The sequence below is a fragment of the Protopterus annectens genome, chromosome 5.part1 (genome assembly GCF_019279795.1).
Source record: "Protopterus annectens isolate FY-2018-M chromosome 5.part1, PAN1.0, whole genome shotgun sequence".
NCBI lineage: Eukaryota > Metazoa > Chordata > Ceratodontiformes > Protopteridae > Protopterus > Protopterus annectens.
Genome location: NC_056736.1, coordinates 322,210,104 through 322,233,951, shown reverse-complemented (window position 1 = coordinate 322,233,951; position 23,848 = coordinate 322,210,104). Strand labels below are relative to the sequence as shown.

General features: G+C 41.9%; 1 protein-coding gene across 1 annotated transcript in view; it reads right to left on the bottom strand.

Moving 5' to 3' along the window:
- GPR180 (G protein-coupled receptor 180) overlaps positions 1-23,848 on the bottom strand; it is a 552,808-nt gene that overhangs the window by 473,437 nt on the left and 55,523 nt on the right. The window contains exon 3 of the mRNA XM_044073002.1: positions 9,670-9,870. Coding sequence (XP_043928937.1) covers positions 9,670-9,870 — 201 coding nt within the window. The remainder of the gene's footprint in view (positions 1-9,669; positions 9,871-23,848) is intronic.

Genomic DNA, 23,848 nt, shown 5'->3' with positions numbered 1-23,848 from the left:
CAAATGGGCACGTGTCAGGGAAGGGTTTTTTTTAGCACAAACCGTAAGGCTCATGTTGGGCACTTAAATGAATCACCAGGAAAAATTTTCATTTATTCACTTGATGCAACACCACAGTTATACATTTCCAAACTGCTGTAATGCTTGGCTAGAATTACAAACTTCCTAAAGGAGTAATACACATTCTATTAATTTGGGTTCTTTTAACCAGTTTCTTGTCATTTTTATTGCTATACCTAATATTGTTCAAAAAGGGAGCAATTATTAGCATTTACAGCTCCTGGTATTAGACTATATCATATTTTTCTGTAAGCTTAGCCAAATGCTTCTTTTTGCTGCCAATAACTTCCAAGTTTTGCACAGTCAACAAAAATACATTTCCAGTCTACATCTACAGTTTACTTATATTTCCAACATATACATCATCTGCTTTCATTTTTTGGGATTTTAGCTATTTTATGTGAGATAATAAATGCTCTATATAAGAATTTCCATGTATATATATTCTCCAAAATGATGAAATTGTAGTACACTTAACAGATCTTAACATTAATGTTTATTTTAAAGTAAATTAATTGTTTAAGGATGTGTGTGCAATAATCAATCTACTGAATATAAATCTTGTTCTTTTACCATTTTTTAATTTATATAATACAGATTTATTATTACTGCGCATTTAAGTTACAGTGAAGCCTATTTGCAGAAATCCCACTTTTGGATTGCTGAACTTTGTTAATAAATGTACACCCTACCAATCCATAAAGAATCAAGAGATGTGTCAACATTTCTACCAGTGTATCATTTAAGGCCTGATAAAATTAGGCTCCTGGCTGGTGAAGAATCATGTAAACTAACAGTGTACTGCAGGTCTTCTGATCTAGTCATTCTCAGCTATGAAGCCAAAAATGTCAACCCTCTGAGGCAGAGTAGTTAAGAAGTCTGAATTTTCTAGAGGATCCTTAAGAAGTCCTTTATGTGGAAATATTTCTTCTCTGAATAGAACAAGTAAGGTGAAACCTATGAACCTCCTACAAGATGTAGACTACATGAACTAAATGTCCAATGAAGAAAGTGAAGAGAACCTACCATTGAAGTCTGAACACTCTGTATGCTTGGCAAAAAAATTAAGAGTCAGCAGCAGGAAGTGATGGGTGTACCCATCCTGGGGGGAGTGGCTCATGGTAGTCTCTGGCTGATTATCTCCAGTTTAGACTGGAGACATCACCAGGAGGAGTAACCAAAGGGGAAGAAGTAGGCTTGGCTGCACTGCTGCTAAGGCGGGGCAATATGCCACATACATACGTTGCACATGCCTACTGTGGACCAGACCACAAGGCACAAAAGTAGAGAATGAGGGAGGAACAAAGAGTAGGCCAATAAGTAAGGCCCTTCCCCCAAATAGAAGCTCAAACATGCTGAGTCCCTGTTGCCTTCAGTCCACGACAGGCCTGAGCAATTACCAGAATCAAATGGGAGGGGGGGGGGCAAGGAGTGGCTGCAGACCCTGAGTGGAAAGGAGCACAAGGGCCAGGCTGGTAATCATGATGTGCTGGAGGGAGAAACAAAAAATAAGAGCTAAATGTACCAATACAGAGCCCAAACTGCTGGTAACTTTTAGTTGCAGAGCAAAATGGAGTATGAGCACATCACCTAACATTGGTAAAAAGGCTGGCAAATGTGCAAGTGAAGTCCTACATAGCAATTGTATGGGCGAAGTAAATGTACGACTTTTGCCCTAAGATTCAGCTTTTTTCCACCTAGAATCTCTGATTTTCTTCATAACGTAAACCTGTTAAAAGGGGTACATAGTAAATGAACAAAACCAATAAAAGATTCCTCATCACTAACTGTATGAAATCTAGCATACAAAACTGTTTCTATTCTGAAAAGAAAGTACCCTTCCATTTCATCTATTGGTATAATTTAAAGGCCATTTCCATGAGCTGTAAGGACCAACAGGATGCAAAGTGTGCTGTAAGGTGATCAAACAGAAATCAGAGGTTTAAGAGAAATTTCATGTGAGCTTTTGTCAATGCCAATGATGGAAACAGAAACTACGGGTCTGGAAGATGGCAAAGGCTAGTGACTTGCTTCTGGAGAGTTGCTGGGTTAATTGCTCAGGCTATGACTTTTCATGGTGCTGCTCACTACCTAAAAATCAGCAATGACCCACTGCTTTTGTTCCTAACAGAAAATTTCTAAACTTCCTGGAAGAATTGGGGACTTCATACGTTCATAGGTGTGTACTAGGCTAATGGCCCTGGAGTCTTTACAAGCCTAGCCCATAGGATTACCCTGGCATTGTGCCACCCATTAGTTCCCAGTGTCTCTGTCGAGTAGAGCCACTGGAATGATCCCCGAGGTGAATTTTCTATTTCCCATCCACTCATCAAGATTTAGGTTCATAGGTTGATACTAGGCTATCAGCCCTAGGACCTATAACAAGCCTAGCCATAACAATTCCTTGACTATTTCTTCCCACAATATTTACTTCCCTGGACCCTTGTCCAACAGGGTGACTGACGTGATCCCCGGGGTGAATTTCCTATCTCCCATCCAATCGTCAAGGTTCCTTTTGAAGAGGGCCAAAGAGGTGCGCTGCTTGACATGTATGGGTCTATTCCAGTGTCTGGAGAGTCTCTGGGTCAGGAACCTATCCCTCCAGCATGTTTTGTTCATTGTGATGACAAGGTTTAGATCCCTGGAGCATGTGGCTCTCGGGGATTAGGATGTCTTTAAATGTAGCATGTGAAACAGCTCTGGGTTTGACATGGCCTTGTATGTTAAGCAGAGACTGCCTCTGAGTAGACGATATGCGACAGAGTATAGCTGGAGTTTTTTTTAGACGGTCAGCACAGGGCATCTGCTTTTGGTCTGTGATTCTTTTAGTGAGGTATTTCCACAGCCTTTCCAGTTGTTGCAGATGTCTTGAGAGGTACATACCAAACAGGGCATTGCATTCTATAATGGGTCTAATGAGGGATGAGTACAGTGGGACAATGACCTCCTTTTTTCTGGATGAAAAGTCCTTAGGGATGAGGTGTGCCACATAAAAGGATTTCCTGACTGTTGTGGCTATGTGGTTATCGAAGGAGACAACTGTCCACCTGTGTCCCCAAGTCTCATATCACACTTTCGGTGTTTAGTGTACTGCCACCGATGTGGTAATTCAAAGGTACATGTCTTTTCCCACAGGGGATAACTATACATTTCTTGGCATTGAGCCCATGGCTCTGGCACCAATCATCTGTTTCCATAAGGCCCTTTTGTAGAATATCATCATCATTTGGGGATTCAACAATGGCTCCCAGTTTGCAGTCATCTGCTAACTTTGTTAGCCAGAGTCCCTTAGTGTTGGCTTGCACTTCAGAGAAGTATTTGCCAAACAAGGGTGTTCCCAGGACTGAACCCTGAGGTACTCCACTTGTCTGGAGCTGGATTTGGAGTTAGCTCCTTTTACAGTGTGGGGGCTGTCAGAAAGCCAGTTGGCAACCCATCGAGTGACGTAGGGATTAATGCCCAGCTTAGTAAGTTTATCTGTGATTCCAGAGTGGGGGATGGTGTCAAAGGTCTTGGCAAGGTCCAGATAGGCTGTGTGGACCGCTTTACCCTCACATCCACAGCTCTGGAGACTGATTCGAAGAAGTCAGTCAGGTTCAGGAGACAAGATTGGCCCTTCACGAACCCAAACTGGGTGGGGTCCAGTGTTTGAAGGTTTCCAATGTCTTTGTTTATAAGTTCCATGAGAATACATTCCATGGCCTTGCAGATCAGGCTCGTTAGACTGATGGGATGATAGTTCCCAGGATCCAAGGTGGATCATCCCTTGTGGAGTGGGATAAATGTAGCTGTGCCCCACTCAGTGGGCTTGAAGCCTGAGGTGAGGTTATGATTACACATGACACTTAGGTGAGGTACCAGTTCATTTTGTAGTTCATCTAGTACACAGCCCAGGATGTCGTCTGGTCCCATGGATGCTGTATTCCTAGCTTTGGCGAGTGCGGTTTTTACCTGTGTGGCCATTATTACCGTAATTGGGCAATCTTTCGGTATTGAGATGGGCCCTTTAGGGGGTGAGAGGGGGGTGAAGCTGGCACTGAATCGATCTGCCAGGATACTGGCAATATCCTTGGGATCAGTATATTTAATGCCATTCTGTTGTAACTCAGAGCAGATATGAGCATTGTCATTTAAATTCTTGACATAGCTATAGAATGCCTTGTGGTTGTCTCTGGAATCTTTGGCAATTTTATTTTTGTAACTAGCTTTAGGGGGTTTTATGAGGGATCTCAGCTTCTTACTGCGGCTGGTAAGGGAGTTTTTTGCATCCTGGGATTTTTCTCTTTTCTGCAAGTTTCTTCCTTTTGTTGTAAAGTTTGTTTATGGCAAGGGACCACCAGATTGGCTTCCTTTTTTGGAGGAGAGCATCTTTGTTCTGTTTGGGATGGCACGATTCATGCATGAGTGGATGTGCTCGTACAGTGCCTTAGTGTAGGATTCAGCAGTCAAACTTTCAGTTCCCATCTGCATGGGTGTCATGAAGTTTGTCACTTCTGACTTGAGTAAATTGAAGTTGGCTTTGGAGAAGTTTTTTATGGAAGTTTAGGGGAGGGATGTGAATGTCAAGGGTGATTAGCTTATGGTCAGACCTGACCAACAAGGGGGTGATCATAGGTGTAGAGCATCGATTTCCCATGTTGGTAATGACCAGGTCTAGGATACTGGAGCCTCTGGTGGGACTATGGATTAGTTGATCTAGGGCATTGGAATTTATGAATTCCAAGAACCGTTGGGCAAAGGTGTTGGTACACAAGTAGTTTTCCCAGTTAATGGCAGGGTAGTTGAAATCACCAGTATTAGAGTGTTTGGTTGTATCTTAATATTTTCCAGTATGTTTAGAAAGGTGTAGTGAGAATCTTGGGACATGGTGGGGGATCTGTAGCAAGCTACAATTTGGACTGCAGTCTTACCTAGTGTTAGTTGCATCAGGAGAATTTCAGACTCATTGTGTTGGGCAACTAGCCTGGTGGTGTGAATATCCTTGGTGAATATGGACACTCCTCCACCTTTAGTGTTTCGGTCCTGGTTTGGTGGTCGAAAAGTGTGGTAAGAGGTGTAGCCTGGTATTGCAGGGGTACTCTCTAGAGCCTTGAACCAGGTCTCAGTTACTGCACAGATATCAATGTTCTCCATTTTTAGAAGTGCCTCGAGAGAGTGCATTTTGAGGTTTAGACTTCTAGCATTGAGTAGCATTACCTTCAGATTTTGCATGCTTGTACCCATTATGGTGGTGGTTTTGTCCTTTGAAATTTGCCTAAAAAAGGCACTATAAAAATGTCAAAAGCCTTAGCTAGCAACTTGAATCCCAGGGGCAAGAGGTGCAGACCATCTCTGGCAAAGCATTGTGGTCTGTCGATCATGTCGTCCCAGGCAGATAGATACTGGATCCCCTTTGAATGACACCAGAAGCTTAGCCAATTGTTGAAATCAATCATTTTGTCCTTATACTGTGGTATCATTCTGGGTGAAGGCAGGATGCTGTTCAGGGCTAGGGTCATACCTGCATGGGCCGCATGTTCTGAGAGCTCTTCCATGTCTCTTTTCATGTAGTCCAGGGAGGTACGTCTCAAGTCATTCACTCCAACACAGACAATGACAGAGTCATATTTGTACTTGTTGTGGAGTGACTTAAGTGCATGCATTATGTGGCGGATCCTAGCACCAGAGAAGCAGCTGACTGTAATTTTCTCCTTGTTCAGCCTGGTGAGTGGGACATCATTGTGCCTGACTACAGAGTCATCTATGAGTAAAGTGTTGGGTACGTTATCTTGCCTTAGAGGCTGTTGTTGGGTTGCAAACTGGTGTTGTGAGCTATGTTGTGATTGGTGTTTGTTTGCGTTTCATCTTCGGAGGTCCTTGTTGCTTGGGCAGGTTACTGTTAAGGACCTCCGCATATGGGGGTTTAGTGTTGCTATGGGAGGGTGCTGGTGGTGTTGGTTTAGAAGGGCTATGTGTTGCTTGAGGTGTAGTGCGGGTGTTAACCTTCTCCTTTTGACTGTCTAGCACAATCTTGGGTGGACAGAACTTTGCTTCTAGTTTGGCTATGTAAGTGCATCTCTCACAGGCTGTAGTGTTGGGTGGTAGGAGGGGAAGGTTGTCTGTGTACATGAGGCAATTGATGCATTGCCCCAGTATGCCCAGATTCACCAGGTGGACAGGAGAAATCACCGGAAGCTGACCCTTGGACAAGCCTGGTTTGGTGCATTTTTTTGTAAAGTACAAGAGCTGTTTTCCCTTACCTTAGTGAGGTACTTTGCAATTGAAGAGGGCCAGTGAGGTGCTCTGACATGTATGGAAAGTCTATTCCAGAGCATGGGCAGTCTCTGGGTTGTGAACCTGTCCCTCCAGCATGTTCTGTTGATTGTGGTAATGAGGCTGAGGTCTCTGGAGTGTTTTCGTGCAACGGGAATGGGATTTTTTTTAGATGTAGCATTTCTAATAGAGCTGGGTCAGACATGGCTTTGTAAGTCAAGCAGAGATTGCTTCAAAGTATGTGATATGAGACAGAGAATAGTTGAAGTTTTATGAGTCTGTCCATACAGGACAAGTGCAAGGCCTAGGATAATCTTTGTGAGGCACTATTGCGGCCTCCCCAGTTGCTGCAGGTGTCATTCTAAAAAACTGGACTTTGAGAAGGACAAACCCTCAGAAAATGGCACGAACTTGAACTTTATCATTAAAGATTATCCCAGGGATTCATTTAATGGTCTAATGAGCCATAGCCCTATTTTGCAATTCAAAGACATGTTAGCTGCAGTGAGGAAATACCTCATTATCAGCTAATTTGCATGTCTCTGAATCACAGTTACTACTGCGCTGTGCAGATCACTGTTGACTTGCACAATGTGGTAGGTAACTGTTGAGAACACATTGTGCAATCTTTGGGATTCTCCCCAGTCACTCACAAAAGGTGCACATTCAAACACAAACACACATATGCATATACGCGCACAAACACATGCACGCGCACAAACACATGCACGCACACATTGCAGTTCCCATACCTGTCCCGGAGTAATCATTGGGATTCCCCCCAGCCACTCACAAAAGGTGCACAAACACAAACACACGCACACAAACACACGCACATACACACAAACACATACGCCCATATACGCGCACATACACTCATACAAACACACGCGCACATACACACAAACACACGCGCACATACACACAAACACATGCGCACATACACACAAACACACGCACACACGCACACACAAACACACGCACACACAAACACACGCACACACAAACACACGCACACACAAACACACGCACACACAAACACACGCACACAAACACACAAACACACGCACACACAAACACACGCACACACAAACACACGCACACACAAACACAAACACACAAACACATGCACACACAAACACACGCACACACAAACACACGCACACACAAACACGCACACACAAACACACGCACACACAAACACACGCACACACAAACACACGCACACACAAACACACGCACATACACACAAACACACGCACATACACACACTGCAGTTCCCATACCTGTCCCGGAGTTTCAGTGCTTTAAGGCACAAAAGTTTAGAGTACACACTGGTGGGTAATCCTGTCCCCTACCTCTGGTCCTCCTACTACTGTTGTTACCATTAGGGCACAATTGTACTACCCCTGGTGACTAATGCTTTCCCCACCCCTCGATCCCTGTACTGTTTTGGTGCCATTATGGCACAAATATAATATTTGTGGTAGCTAGTGTTACACCCCCACTCCTCAATCCAAGTACTGCTGTTGCTGCTGTTACTGCACAACTGCATTCTCCACAATGGGCAGGTAGTGGTTTCCCCCACTTCCCATCCCTGTACTACTGTTAAAGCCATTACGGCACAAATGTATTATCCCTGGTAGCTATGACTTTCCATCAACCTCCAATCCTTGTACTACTTTAAATGTCAGAAGATGAAAACAGCTTTTTGGCCATGTACACTACTGGAAAGTGGTGTGGCCGGCCATGTTGATATACATATCCAGGTAATCTCGTAAATTCCTCAACATATAGATGCCTTCCTGGAGGTGGTTCTGTTGGGGGGGGGTGTCAGGGAAAGCATATGCCTAATTAGCATATGCCTGTCCACTAGAGTGCCACTTTAGCATACAGTAGAGTCCTGGAGCCAGCCCCACACAGTGCTTCACTTCTTTGTGTTACAGCACCATGCCGAACAATGTTGGGGTTGTTTCTGAATTCAAAAAGGTTACCATAAGGTGTACATCCTTTATGAATTTCCTTCATGTCTTCTTCTATTAAATTCTTTTTGACACTTTCTTGTGTTAAGTATACTCAAACTGAAATTCTAACAGTCCACCGAACAGTATTTGGCAGTGTGAAGTCAAAAAGGATGCACATACATGGTCACAGAAACTGTGCTGCTAAAAAGGGAAGGTGGAAACATTGAAACTAGATACAAATCTGAAGAAATAAAACTCCAAAACAGAACATGGGTGAAACTTGAATGAATTCTAGGACATGGCAGATATAATCTGCCAAAAAGTACTGCTGCTGTCTGGAGAATGCTCTTGTTCAAATACCGTCAACATTGTGCCCAGCAAAAACTAACCTTATTTACAAAGGAACAGTCCACTACCAACAGCTACTTTGGATGCCAGGGGCAAAGCATGCTACCTTCTGGTATTTCATTACAAATTGAACATCCACCGGATACAATGGAACATAAGGAATGGCCAACAACAGTCTCAGATTTTCAGTATACAAGGAAGTAAACAGTCAATAATAAATTACCACCTATAAGTATAGATAAGCATTGAAATCATTTGCTCGTCATTGTCACCTAGAAAGCAAGGATTTGTTTGTTTGTGTCTTTCGGCTTTTCCCGGTTAGGGGGTCACCACAGCGGAACTCCGGTCTGCTAATGACTGGCAGTAGAGTTTTACGTGCTGGCTTGCCGGGCCTAACGCACAACCTTCAACAAAGGAACACCCGTTCACGCATGTCGCCACACAGCAGACATCGAACGGGCAACATCTAACTGTTAGGCGACAATAAATGTAAATACAGAGGTTGTTTCACTCACTTTTCAATGCCTTTCTGAGGCAGCTCTTATAATTTACAGTCAGGAGTTAGTGGGATGGAAATAGTTTTGCTATATGACTATTTAAAAATGCAGAACTAATTACCAGTCTGTGACCATTCCCATACAGAAAAAAAGATGAACTTTGAAAGGTAAATGGGACAAGGTAAATTAGCACCTACAATGTGCATCAGAGTAACAGTAAACATTACCATCTGCTATATAGGGAGAGCAGTATTAATTTGTTCCTGTAGAAGAAATTATTCTTATTGTTTTGTAGGCTCTGTATCACAACGAATTCTATTAATGTGGCATCCTTCTGCTGCTAGCTGAAAGTACAAGTGACATTACTTAATACATCATTTAAAAATAACATAAGCTGCACAGTATATTAAGTCTGTCACTAGAGCCACAGCTAGTCAATTGTTATGATGAAACCACAACTAGGAAACTAAGCATATGCTTCTATTTGCTGTGCATATTTTAGAAATGGCAAAGTAAGACAGAAAGAAGGAAAGAAAGGCTCATCTTACCAGATTCTTCTCCACTAAAATGATCCAGTGGATTTCCTGCCAAATCAGGATTCAGCAAAGTAAGGCTGAATTTAATAACTTTATTTTCCAATTTTTCATCTTTTTCTGCACAGGTATGCTTATCGGCATAAATTACGTGCCAAGTTTGAGGATACTGAAAATACGGCATGGTGTGGTTCACTTCAGATTCCATCAGTGGAACTGTAAAATGAAAAAAAAAATCAAAAGTGAAAGGAAGTATCTGCAATTGGTAGATTCAGCATGAGAAAAGTACAGTTTTGTACCTACCATAAATGTAGATGTCCGATAGGTATGCATCTGCAGTCCTAACAAATGGGTTGTCCTGCCTCAGGCAGCCCTTCGGTCGGCCGGATTCCAAAGTCTGGGCCTGGCCTCGGCCGATGTCGCACTTCACCCGACGTCATAGCTGCTGGGGTATAAAGGCATCAGCCGACGACATTTTCCTCAGTGTTTCTTGCCCCAGATGCCAGGTGCCCTCTAGGAAGGCTAAATTTGGATAAATGGAAATAATTCCAAACAGAAGAAAGCAAAAAATATATATACATATATACATACAAACAAATACACCATAATAGATTCCCCCAGCTAGCTTAAAGAGGGGTAAATACCCTAGGAATACCACAGAGGGGAAGGAGGGTGGGTAATCCTGACTGCAGATGCATACCTATCGGACATCTACATTTATGGTAGGTACAAAACTGTACTATGTCCTTCAAGGATGCATCTGCAATCCTAACAAATGGGTAGAATACCATAGCTAATCTGGGGGAGGAGGCACTAAGATAATGATGGTGTAGTTAAGATCCCCTGTAAAACAGCAGTTGCAAAGCCTGCTCGGGATCTGGAGTATAAAGGAAGATTATAATGCTTGGCAAATGTATGCACGGAGCTCCAAGTAGCAGCTTCTAAAATGTCTTTGGTAGCCACTCCTCGTAGGAAAGCTGTAGTGGTGGCTGTAACTCTTGTGGAGTGAGGCCTGATATTTTCAGGAGTTGTCTTTCCATGAAATGAGTAGCAGAATCGAATGCAATTTCCTATCCATTTTGAAATTGTCTGCTTTGAAATTACTTTTCCTTGCACTCCTGTCGCATATGCTACCAGAAGCTGGTCAGTTTTTCTACTGTTCTTGGTTCTGTCCAGGTAGTAGCGTAGTTGTCTGTGTACATCCAAGGTGTGTAGTAGTTTTTCCCCCCTGTTCTGTGGGTTGGGGAAGAACATAGGCAAATGTATGGCTTGGTTTAAGGATACCCTGGATACCACCTTTGGCATAAAAGTAGGATTGGTTCTCAGAGACACTCTATCCTGATGGAAGATAAGGAAAGGCTGCACTGCCATTAATGCCTGTAATTCAGATACCCTTCTTGCTGAAGTGATTGCTAGCAGGAAAGCAGTTTTCCAAGGTAAGAACTGTAAGTCTGCTGTTGCTGCTGGTTCAAAAGGGGGCAGTGTTATTTTTTCTAGCACAAAATTGAGATCCCATGCAGGTAAAGGTGGTTTCCTTGGAGGCTTTACATTTTTGATCCCTCTCAAAAATTGTCTGAGGAGAGGATGAGAGAAGACAGGAGGATCCATGTTGTACTCTGCTGAAATTGCTGATGCATGTATCTTAATGGAAGAATAGGACAGGCCATTGTGGAACAGTTCTGCTAAGTATTCCAGGATGTGTGCCAGGTTTGCTAGTGTGGCATTTTCTCCCTTTTCTGCACTCCAAATGAGGAATCTTTTCCATTTGGCTGAATATGTTTTCCTTGTGGAGGGTCTGCGAGCCTCCAGGATAATGTCCTTGACCCTCTGAGATAAATCAAGCTGGTTTTGTTTTATGCAATTTTCCAAGCAGTTAGCTGCAGTGTTTTTAAGTTTGGATGCAGGGTCTTGTAGTTGTTCTGCGTTAGAAGTAGAGGACATAGAGGTAGATGCCATGAATGCGTCAGAGACATGCTTCTTAGTAGCGGTTACCAATGTTGCCTTGGCCAGTCTGGAGCTATCAGAATTACCTTTGGCTGTTCCTCTCTGATCTTCAGTAGAACTTTGTACATCAAAGGAAGAAGTGGGAAGGCATACACTGTCAGGTCCTTCCAGCTGAAAGGAAGGGAGTCCACCCTCCAGGCAAGTGGGTGGTATACTCTTGAGCAGAATTTCTTCAGTTGGTGGTTGTGTGGGGAGGCAAACAGGTCTATCTCTGGCATTCCCCATTTCTCTGTTAAGGTTTTGAAAATATCTGGATGCAGCATCCATTCGTGAGCATCCGTGGTAGTTCTGCTTAAGCTGTCTGCTAGTGAATTTTCTTTTCCTGGTACAAATTTGGCCTGCAGTTGGATGTTGAGATTCAGGGCCAAGTTCCAGAGGTCCATTGCCATCCGGCATAGAGGGCATGAATGTGTGCCTCCCTGTTTGTTGATGTACCACATGACTGTGGTATTGTCCGTCCTTATCAGCAGGTGTCCTTGCTGGATGAATGGTCTGAATGCCTCTATTGCATGCTTCACTGCCAGTATCTCCTTTAGGTTTATGTGTAGATTCAGCTGGTCTTGTGACCATAGGCCTTGAATGCACTTGTCTTCCATGTGTGCCCCCCAGCCTAGGTCTGAGGCGTCCATGGTAATGGTCTGCCTTGGATGTGGTTTGTGGAAAGGCAATCCTCTGTTCATCTGACAGGCCTGAGCCCACCACAGGAATTCTTTTTTCAGAAATGGAATGATTGGTATCTGGGCTTCTAGACTGTGTCTGTGCTGAGACCATACATTCCTTAGGTACCACTGTAACTTTCTCATATGCAGCCTGGCATGTGGGATCAATATTATGCAGGATGCCATGTAACCCAGGGCCTGCAGGACTTTCCTTGCAGTAAGCCGAGTTTGTCTTGTTAATGCCATGAAATAGACTGGTAGTTGCTTTTGTTTTTCCTCTGTGAGAAAAGCCATCTGAGTTATTGTGTCCAGATCTGCCCCCAAAAATGTTATCCTTTGAGATGGCACTAGTCTTGACTTTTGTATGTTGACTGTGTATCCCAAGGCTTGCAGCAGTTGTATGACATAGGCCAAATCCTGTATTAATTTTGTCTTGTTGTCCGCTTGTATTACGCAGTCGTCCAGGTATGGGTAGATTTGAATTCCCTGAAGCCTGCAGTGAGCAATTACTGATGCCAGGCATTTCGTGAATACTCTGGGCGCAGTAGATAAGCCAAAGGGCAATGCTGAGAATTGATAATGCTCTGATCCTGCAAGAAATCTGAGGTGTCTTTTGCAATCTGGTCGTATAGGGACATGCAGGTATGCCTCCTTGAGATCTAGAGTCACCAGCCAAGACTCCTTGCCCAACATGGGAAGAAGTTGCTGTAGTGTCAGCATTTTGAATTTTGGAACAATGAGGTATGTGTTCAGTGCGGACAAATCTAGAATAGGCCTCCATTGATTTTATTTTCTTGGTACAAGGAATAGTCTGGAGTAAAATCCTTGGCCTTGTTCCACAGATGGTACCTTTTCTATTGCTCTCATCTTTAGTAAACTGATGATTTGTTTTAGAGCCTCTGATTTCTGTCTTGGTGGAAGGTTTGGCATTCCTCTCTTTTTTGGTAGTGTGTGGAAGTGAAACCTGTAGCCCTTGTCTATTGTTTGTAAAGTCCATTTGTCTCCTGTAATACAATGCCAATTTCTTGAGAATAAGGCTAGCTTTCCGCCCAAGGGTGCTTCCAGTTGTTCCCTGGTAGGCGGAATCAGAGCCAAGTCATTGTGTCTGTCCTGTAGATGTGGTTGCAGTCGCAGCTGTGGCGACACTTCCTTGGTTGGCAGGTTGCCACTGACGACCCCTATAGGCACCCCTAGACTGACCTCTGCCTCTTGGGCGTCTATTTCTGCCTCTCTGTGCTGTGGAGCTGTCTGGAAAGGACCAATTCTTTGAAGGCCAATTTCTGCTAAACCTTGGAGGTTGGACCTGCAAAAAATCCTTAACTGTTTGGACAGATTTTGCTTTTTCTTCCACTTTCTTTAGAACCTCCTGTGCAGGGGAGCCAAACAAACTTCGCTTCTCCATAGGGGCATCCAGGAGTTTAGACTTAACATGGTCTGGTAAGGATTGTTCCTTTAACCAGGCATGCCTCCAGTGCATCATAGCCACATTTTAGAAAATGATTACTGACCTGCTGAGAATTGTTTACCAAATCCTGAAGGGACTTACGGTCTAAAGGTTCAGGAGAGGCCAGTTTTTTATTCAGTTGATCTAACAAAAATTCCTGATACTGAATCATGTGAAATTGACAGTTCAAAGCCCTCGCAGAAAGAGTAGCAGATGTATAAACCTTTTTACCCCATCTCTCTAAAGCTCTAGATTCCCTTTCAGATGGGAGTAGGTTTTTGGCAGAGGCAGCTGCAACACCCTTAGGGCCCTGAGAAATGGTTTCTGGGTCTGCAGCATGAGCCTTATACAAGTGGTAGTGAGAATCCGGGACCCTGTAGTATCTGTCAGGCTTTGCAGGGGCCGGGGGAAGAGAATGAGGGGTAGTACTGGCATCATTGTATGCATCATCAACAACTGAAAGTACAGGTGGAATGGCTAAAGGCCTATGCTGTGGTAAGTGTAAAAAAGTCCTTAGCCTTTTCCTAGAATCTGAAAAATCCTGACCCTGCCATTGGAAGTGTTCTCTCATGGAGTGTAGGGTTTCCCCAAAAGAAAATTCTTCTGGAGGAGAGGCAGAAGGAATGGAATCCTCTGCATCAGAATCCTCATAAGGTGAGTACGGGCCTTCCTGATGGTCTGATACATCTGAACCATCCGAGGAATAGTCAGAGGACAGAGGTTCAGGGGGTTCAGTCCTAGGCCTCTTATCAGGAGGGGGTTGTGAGGCCACAGGAGGGGGTGAGGATGGGATCCCCTGATCAAAGAAATAAGGTCCTCAGCAAGGCTGAGGATCTGTGAACTGGAGGTAGGCCTGTGAGAGGGAGCTTTTGAAGGTAAGGCCTTGGAAAGTTTGGCTGCTTTAGCCCTGGAGAAAGCCTTGATAGACATAGAAGCAGGGGGTCTAGCTGCCCCACGTGCAGGAGTAGAGATGTCCTACGGAATAGTGTCAGACAACTCGTGTGCCTGCTACTTCAGAAGGAATTTCTGTAGCCGACTCAGCCATGGCCTGTGTGGCCTCGGTTATCGGAGGCATGCTATCGGCCGAAGGGAGAACAGAGGTCTCGGTTTCAGCCGAAACAGAGACACTCGCGGTAGGCCTGACCGTGGTTTCAGCCGAAACCGCGGGCCGCGAGTGTCGGTCCTTTTCTTTGCGTTTTTTAGCTAAATGTGTAGTCGGAGTCTCCGACGGCATTTTATATGCAAAAGTGGAGCCAAAAAACTGTTCAGCGAACTCCGACCGACGTCCAAGAGTCCGTCGGTTGAAGGAGGCACAGGCTAAACAAGCTGATACGTCGTGGTCTGGGCCTAAGCAAGGAAGGCAGTAAGAGTGGAAATCCTTATGAGGTATTTGTTTCCCACAAGTTAAACAATTATTTACTTTGTCTGACATCGGCTGAGGCAAGAAAGAGTCCCCAACGGGGTACTTAGCTTTTTAGACGTCTTCGGTAAGCTGAAATCTCTGGATCTGACCGACCGGCACTTGCGAACAGCTTCTGCTTCGGGCACCGTGCGGCAAGAAAGACTGAGGAAAATGGCATCGGCTGATGCCTTTATACCCCAGCAGCTATGACGTCGGGTGAAGTGCGACATCAGCCGAGGCCAGACCCAGACTTTGGAATCCGGCCGACCGAAGGGCTGCCTGAGGCAGGACAACCCATTTGTTAGGACTGCAGATGCATCCTTGAAGGACATCATAACGGTTTATGTTCAGGTTTTTCCAAATGACCGTCCAAAAATTTTTCCAGATCCTGGTCAAGATATCACATTAATACAGTTCTTGTAATACAGACTTAGTCTCAAACAATGTAACAATGTTCAGTCTTTCAAAAAGGTTTAGTGAAAATAAATAAATAAATCAAAGTACAGAAATGCATCAAAAGCAGTATCATTATTTTACAACACCTTGCAAACATGTCAGTTTAAGACCACAGTTAAAAAAATTTAAATTATATGAACAGAGTGAACTGACTTTTGTTTTTTCAATGCATGCGCGTTTTAAGACATAAATTTGCTTTCCAGTTTTAAAAAATGCCAAAAAGTTTGTCAATGTTTAGTTATGGATGTGTTCTTCTTGTCAACAAGATGCATTTCTTCTTAAATGGAAAATGCAGCTATCAATCAATCAATCAATAGGAAAAGCATGAGGAACCCACTTTTCTCATGCTATTTCCCTAGTAGCAGGACTGCTGAAAGACCGTCCTAGACCAAGGAACTATGGCAAGTCACTGGGGAAAAAAAGCAATCAAACTGAGAAAGGGGACTGTAAGCCCTATGTTGCTGGTATAGACAAATTGCCTACTGGGAAAACAACAAAATGTGACCTTTTGTGAATTTATGATTAGAATTAATTAATGCCTACCATTCTATAAAATGTTACAAGGAAGAAGTCAACAAGATGGCAAAAATGTCTTCAACAAATTGCTTGTAAAAATTCAATATGAGAAAAAGTAAAACACATACAGCTATACCAATCTGTTTTCCCATGGGTCTGAAATCAAGATGGAGAATCCAGGAGGCATTTCTATTTATTTATTTGATTTTACATTTATTTACCGGGATTGCGAACTGAGCTAAGTAGCCCTTTTTCAGCGAAGGCCCGGGGTGAAAAGCTCCACAATATTACAATAAGTTTAAATAGAAATAGAAGACAAACTAAGTTTAACAGAAATATTTGAATTAAAGTTTACCAAACAGCCAAAATAAAAGTTTCAGTATTCCACAGTTATAGTATTTTACAGTAGCACTATTTTTTTTACAAATTGTTAAGTAATGTTATCAGTTGTCATTGCCACAGTTAGTGTCAGGAAAAAATAAGAAGTAGACAAGAAGAGAGGCAGTTTATCCAGGTTTTAGCTATTAGAAATTGAAGTCTCTAACTGCCCAGATTAAGAGGCAAGTAAATGTGCATAAAAAAAGACATGAACGTAGAGGTATACAAGGGGCAGTTGGTAGACTGTCTAAGAAATAATAAGGTGGTGTAGGAAGGATGAGTACAGAGGCAAGACCATTGAGATTTTAGGTATTCTTTGGTTGCTGCTTTAAATTGATTAATATGTTTAAGGGACTGGATTTCTAGTGGCAGTTTGTTCCATGATATGGAAGGATGGTAGCTAGAGGTTACATCCAGTTTTGGTCTTAGGTTTGTATATCTATAGTAAGTCTTAGAGCTATGTAGTGACCTGGTGGGGTTGTATTGTGAGATGAGAGGAGATAGGCTGGGACTGAGAGATTTCTGGTAAAGGACTGACCGAACTCTCAGGACTTGGGAGAGAAGTAGCTGGTGGGGTAGTTCAACCGAACTATCAGGACTTGGGAGAGAAGTAGCTGGTGGGGTAGTTCAAAGTTTAGGTGTTTTCGTGAAAGACAATGGTGAGATTTAGAAGGTTTGTTGTGCAGCAACTCTTGATACCTTGCTATAAGTTGCCTCTAATTTGGCTAGGAGTGAAGAGTTGAGATTTATGAGAATTTGAGAGCTGTAAAATAGGCTTGGTAGGAGGTAAGCATGAGAGAAAAATTTGCTTTGTTAGTGAGAAACCTTTTGTTCTGATAAAAAGACCAAGTTTTTGGTGCTTTTTTTGAAACAGTTGTTTATATGCAAATCAAATTTAAGTTGGTCATCTATTATGACTCCTAAACGTTTTGTGTTATTTTCAACAGCAATGGAAGTGTTATCAAGGGATAATATGGAAAAAGTGGGTTTGAGGTGGGTGGGTTTTTTAGGGTTAAGAATAAGCTGGTTTTGAGAAAGCCAGGTTTCGACAGAGTTAAAGGATGGTTGAGTAGCAGAGATAAGATCAGAGGGAGTGTCAGAGATAGTTATGACTATAGAGTCATCTGCATATTGTATGAGGGATGACTGGGGGCAGGAGTTATAGAAGATTAGTGAAGGTATTAGAGAGTAATGGGCCAAGGATAGATCCTTAGGGGGACACCCATCTTCACAGGGAGAGGAGGGGAGTAAGCCAAGAGCCATCTCACTGATTGCTGACAGTCAGAGAGATAGCTGGAAAACCAGGTGACAGTTGCAGTGGAGAAGTTGAGGTTAGACAGTTTGGTTAGTAAGAGTGGGAGACGGTATCAAAAACTTTAGAGAGGTCGAGGAATAGACAAGAGACAAGTTTATCTTTAACCTAGCAGCAAATTGAAATAATTAAATAAAAATTAATTTAATTTAAGGCTATTATTTCTTGCCTAGAAGTTCAGTATTTGGTTTTATAATAAAAAAACAGTCATATTCAGAATTGTTACTCTGAGCTTCCCTCAAGTATTCTTGATATAAAATGTCATCATAGGCTTCTTATCAGAAACTAACATAATAAATCAGCAGAGGCTAAAACAACATTTCTTGATGTATACAGCCAGCAGAAATAAGTCAACATTTGAAAAAAAAAATTTTAAATAATTTTTCTTAATGTAGGCACAGAATGACTAATGCCTGTGAAGGGGATAAAAGGAAGCAAACTAATGAATATATGCAAGAGTGGTCTTGTTTATTACAATTTATTGGTCTGGCTAACTGCTACTGGGCAGATCCAATTTACAGAAGGGACTCTGTAACTATGCAGCAGATAAAACAGTTGCAGTGCATGAAATGTCACGAGAAGTGCATTACTCATCCAGAACACACGCATCAACACTAACAAGATATAGTAAAGTATCTCATGACAGCAGTCTAGAAATTACCATTCATTATCAGTATCTAATGCTTAAGAATACACACACCTTTACACAATGCAAATGTCAATGAACTTTGAACAGTATAATAGGGAAACAGGAGCTTATGCATGACTGTAGCAAATTTTGAGAGATATACTTCAATAATAATGGTAACACATATCCACAATGGAAAGATCTTGAAAAGACTGGGTGAGAATACCCAAGGTTGACTAAATTATGACTGAAAGAGCAAATAATAAGGTACAAGTATAGTGTGATGTGAAAAAGAGAAATGTGGCAATGGGTTAAATATGCATGGAAAGTTAGGATGCAAGAGTGTGTGCATACTACTACAGAAGTAAACGGGGAACATATTAATGAAGTGCACAGGGATGAGATGGAAAGTATGAGCAAGCACAATATAGGGTAACTAGCAACAGGACATATACAGCAGCTGATTTTCTACCAGCAAACCTTTTACATGCAGCATACTGCATGACTCAAAAGCGGGATGGATGATGAGGAGTTTGACATACCAAAGGAAGGCCACAGAGAAAACATGGGAAACAAAATCACACAACCCCTGGAAAATGTATACAACACTCAGCACAACAACAGTGGTGTATGGTTAAGCAGTGATTACACTGTTTGGGTTAACTTAAATTAAAAGTGGTTAATGATGATGATAAAGGCATACTCAAGATATTCATGTTTGTTTACATCCAGTATAGCGCAACCATTATCAACATATTTGATGATAGATATCCAGTACAACACTAACTTTATTGGCAGGTGCTCTCCATCTTTTATAGCCTGTACGTCTGTAAAACTGCAACTTTTAAAGGATAAGTACTTGCCATGCACATTTAATCATTTGCAATCTCACCTGAACAGCATCTGCAACTGAACAGAGTGGAACATACCTCTCAAATGTCCAGATTTTCACAGACTGTCCAATTTTTTGCTTCATATTTTTGGTCTGTTCCTCATAAAATTTGCGGTTTTCTGGCAAATCACTTTAAGTCCCTAAATAATGACATACATTTGAGTTTGACTTCATATCCTTCAGAAAAATGCTTGCTAACACAAATCCTGTTAGAAAATTCTAAGTTTACAAAAGGAATATTTAAAAGCTGGCCTTATATTTGGGCCTTTGTCTTTCCATTATTTTAGGCCTTGTCCAGATTTCTTGCTCTAACAGGTTGAGAAGTAGGGACTGGAGTGTAGGGCATGCAGTTGTACTGGTAAGTCTTACTTAAATTATTTCCTTTTTTGATCATAGTGTGTATTTTTCTGTACTGTGAAGTAATTTTCCTCTCATATTAAAGGTTCTGGTTACAAGAGAAAACAAAGCAGTCTCTCTTGGTGAATAACAAGAATTAGAAGCGGACAATTACTTCTGAGCTGAGAGTGAAGCTAGAGGCTTGTATTTTATTTAAAATGAAGATCAAACATTTAAAGGTTTTCCTCAGAAAGCTCACTTAAACATGTTCCGAAAAACAGACTACTGTGTGGAAAAAGCGATTTTCTAATTTTGTACTCCTTATATTGTTTTCTTGTTTGGTTATGATGTTGTGTCGTTCGGCTTTTCCCGGTTAGGGGTCGCCACAGCGTAACTCCGGTCTGCTAATGATTGGTAGTTGATTTTTACATGCCGAGTTACCAGCCCTGACGCACAACCTTCAACGAAGGTACGCCCATTCAAGCATGTCTCCACGCAGAAGATGCTCTTAGCTGAGAATCGAACCTTTCTTGTTTGGTTATGATGTTTTATAAAAATCAAGCATATTAAATGTACGGGTTAGGCAGGAAAAAGAGCTGCTTCGCTTGGTGAGTCACTGGCGCTAGATATTACACGAGGACATAGGGAGTGACTAGAGAAAGGGGAATGAAACACTAGCAATGTTTCCAGACAAAGCCTACTTGAAAGGCCTTTGCTGCATTAATGAATGCTGTTTGGAAAAGGCAAATTTCTACGTTTGTGTTTTTATACTATCTTTTTGTTCGATTACAATGACTATTTTACTTTAAATTCTTTCCACTAGCATACTGAAAGGTTTTGTTAGGAAAGAAGACAAAGTTGTATCTCTTGGTGGGTAACACAAATTTGAATTAATGACCTAAGAACTGAAGGAGGAGTTAGGAGCTAGTGTTTTCATTCAAGAAGAAAAATGATTTCAAGATTTTCCTGAGAAAACTCACTTAACTGCTGCCATAGAACAGACTGCCACAAGGGAAAATCTTCTCCCTCTCCAACCTTGTTCCTGTTGCTTTCTTAAACCCACTGAACCCAGTGACTCCCTAGTTGCGCATTCATCTATTAATCTGACAATAGAATTTACTGCCACTCCTCTTTTATTGGCTCACCACTAAGGAAATTAATTTTGGTGCTGTTTAAAAGTCAGGATTAAATCACTTGCTTTAGTGCTTAGTGTGTGGCATAAGTTAAAGAGGTTTGCTACAGTTTTTACGATTAGAAAGACCTATTTTTTTTCTTTACTCCCGAAGTTATGGCTTTTGTGGGACCCGGTGTTCCTTAAGAGGGAGGAGAGAAGTGCCAGTGCCAGAACGAAAAAGGAACCTTTCTTGTTAAGGATTTGAGGGATGCAGATCGGGGGGAAACGGCCAAGCTAAAAAGCACTACATCAGGGAATTAATTTTTTTTTTCATTCCTCAACTTAGATTTGCCAGGGCTTCAGATCATGGACTGGCACTGGCCACTAGACAAGTCAGCTACGCCTCAGCTATGAAAGTTGGTGTTTGCAGTGGCTCTGTTGGGGACTTTGCTGTGTAAGTTAAGATTCCAAAGGACTGGAACAAATGGAGTAGAGATTCCTTCACCTGAATCAGTGACTCCTGGTTAGAAGCCAGTCAGTCAAATAAGGGAACAAGCAAAAAAGTCACTAAACCAAATAACAAGAATCCACGACCAGCGAAGCAAAGCAGCAACAAAATGATAAATGAAAAGAAACGTCCTTTATTTCAGATAGTCCACAAACAAACGTGTCACACTTCATTTTTTCATTCAATCATTAACACGGGTTTTATCTATTCATCATTTTTTTATTTATTCAACACATCTGGATGGAGACATATGTATTAACTATTCTTTCATCTTCAGTTTTCAGCTCTTACTCTATGATTTTTCAGATTAAGGGATTGTTTATGGATGTTGCTGAATAAATAACAGAGAGCAAATGTGCTTATTTGTAGACCTGAATGAAATGAAGATTGAAAGAGGGGTTATATTACTATATTTGATACATATTTTTAAGTTATTTAGGTGTATAGATTTTCTAAGAGCCTTATTTGTATTCTTAAACAATTTTATATAGATTTTAGTATAAAATAATGGTTTTTAATATAACATGTAACAGCTTACACAAAATACAAAATCCAACATGGTCTAATTCCCAGCTTAGGAAGCATGTTTTGACATAATGTAGTGTTTTAACATTTTATATACATTTAAACATGTTAGGGTCTTTTAAATGTTTAATTAACAGCAGGCATTTTTAATTAATGATGTGTTGTCACAATATAAAAGGTGTGTTGGTAAATGGAATGGTATTACTTGAGAAAGCTCAGGATTACCTGAGTGAAAGCGCTTGTGACACGTTTGTTTGTGGACTATCTGAAATAAAGGACGTTTCTTTTCATTTATCATTTTGTTGCTGCTTTGCTTCGCTGGTCGTGGATTCTTGTTATTTAGTCAACTAAGGGAACATTTTTGACCCCCAAAAAAGTATAAAATAAGCCCCCACTATGGCCATACATTTGTTGAACACCACCAGGGCTGTGGTGAGATCAAATGGTGGTCTCTGTAATGAAAAGCACTGGCTCCTAATCTGATGTGTAGGAACCCCCAAATCTTCTCCATAATGTTGATGTTCAAGTGTGCTTCCTGGAGGTCTATAGACATAATGAGTGTCCCCTGACAGGCATGAGAGGATGGATTGCACCATGACCATCAAGCACTTTCTTTTTGGAGTGAACGTGACTGACACAACAGAGGTCAAAACTGGTATAAAGTCCTTTGGTTTTCTTCAGTGAAAAAAAAAAAAAAAAAAGTCCATGAATACTACCTGAGCCTTTTCTGGGCTGTTGGGACCTTTTTTTGCCATGAAGCTAATGACCTGTTTTTAAGCCACACCCCTCAGATGGGGGTGGGATCTATAGAAGAGGAAGGAATTATTTCCACAAAAAGGATGGAAAGGTAAATGGCACAGCCTCTGTATGTAAAATTTTCTGGTACTCGCGTATTATCGCAACCACATTTTCCGACGTGCTGGACTTTATTCTCTTTTACTCAAACAATGACACGGAAGTGTAATCAGGAAGGGTAGACTGTAAAAATTCTGGGATGTTGGTGGTGGCTTTTTAAAATGAGTAAGGGTTCAAATTTGAGGATTTGTAGCTAGCGTGCTTGAAAGACATCAAGCATTGAATTCAGCGAGCGATCCCAGTGGCTGTCTGTATATACGTACATTGGCCTGAAAGGAGTGTGGGCAGTCATAGCTTATGATGTTAGAAAGACACACACACACACTTCCAAGGAATTAGCTACTTTGGAGCACACTAGCCAGAAATCCTAACATGTGCAAAGCCTTACTAGTTTTACAAACCCACCACCAAGATCGTGTTTTAACAGTCTACCCTTCCCGATTACTTTTTTAAGAAGTTAGACTGGGTACTGCTTTGCTTTTCTTTCCTGATGTTTTCTGTTCTCAGGGCAAAGGCTGAGAGCGCGGAACACGTTTTAAGTGGAACGTTGGACTTTCTTAACTGACATCTTGAGATGCTGGCAGTAAATGGGGAAACCTATTTGTCAAACCTTATTTTTTCAGCCATCGAAGTGAAAAAACATCCTAAAAACAATAACACATTAAAGAAAACACGTCTGAGGTTTTCTCATACTTTATTGGTCCCCAGTTGACACAAGGAGAAGCAACCAGCATCAGGGCGAAAATGTGGTTGCGATAATACGCAAGTACCAATTTTCTTATCCAATTGTCTTGTGTTATGGGCTGCCATCCACAGCTGTCCTACATTATGGCCTGTCATGCAGGAAAATGGATATACACACAACCCCCAACCCCAACTGCTTCCAGAAACAATCAGGCAATGCCTCAAGGGTTTTGTTATGGACTCATCATTCTGCAGACAACCTCCGCCACAAAGGAGTTGTCTATTTTGAAAGCCACCATGTCCATGGTTGTCCTTGTCAGAATGCTATCCAAAGTATTTTTTAGTAATTCCCCACAGCTGACCATCAGCTGCCACCAGCTTCTCTCCTACCAGACTTGCCTTAGTCTCCCCTGGGATCAACCCGTCATGTCTGGGGCTAGGAAGGAGACCGAAAATGCTATTGCAGCACTGTACTGCTGTC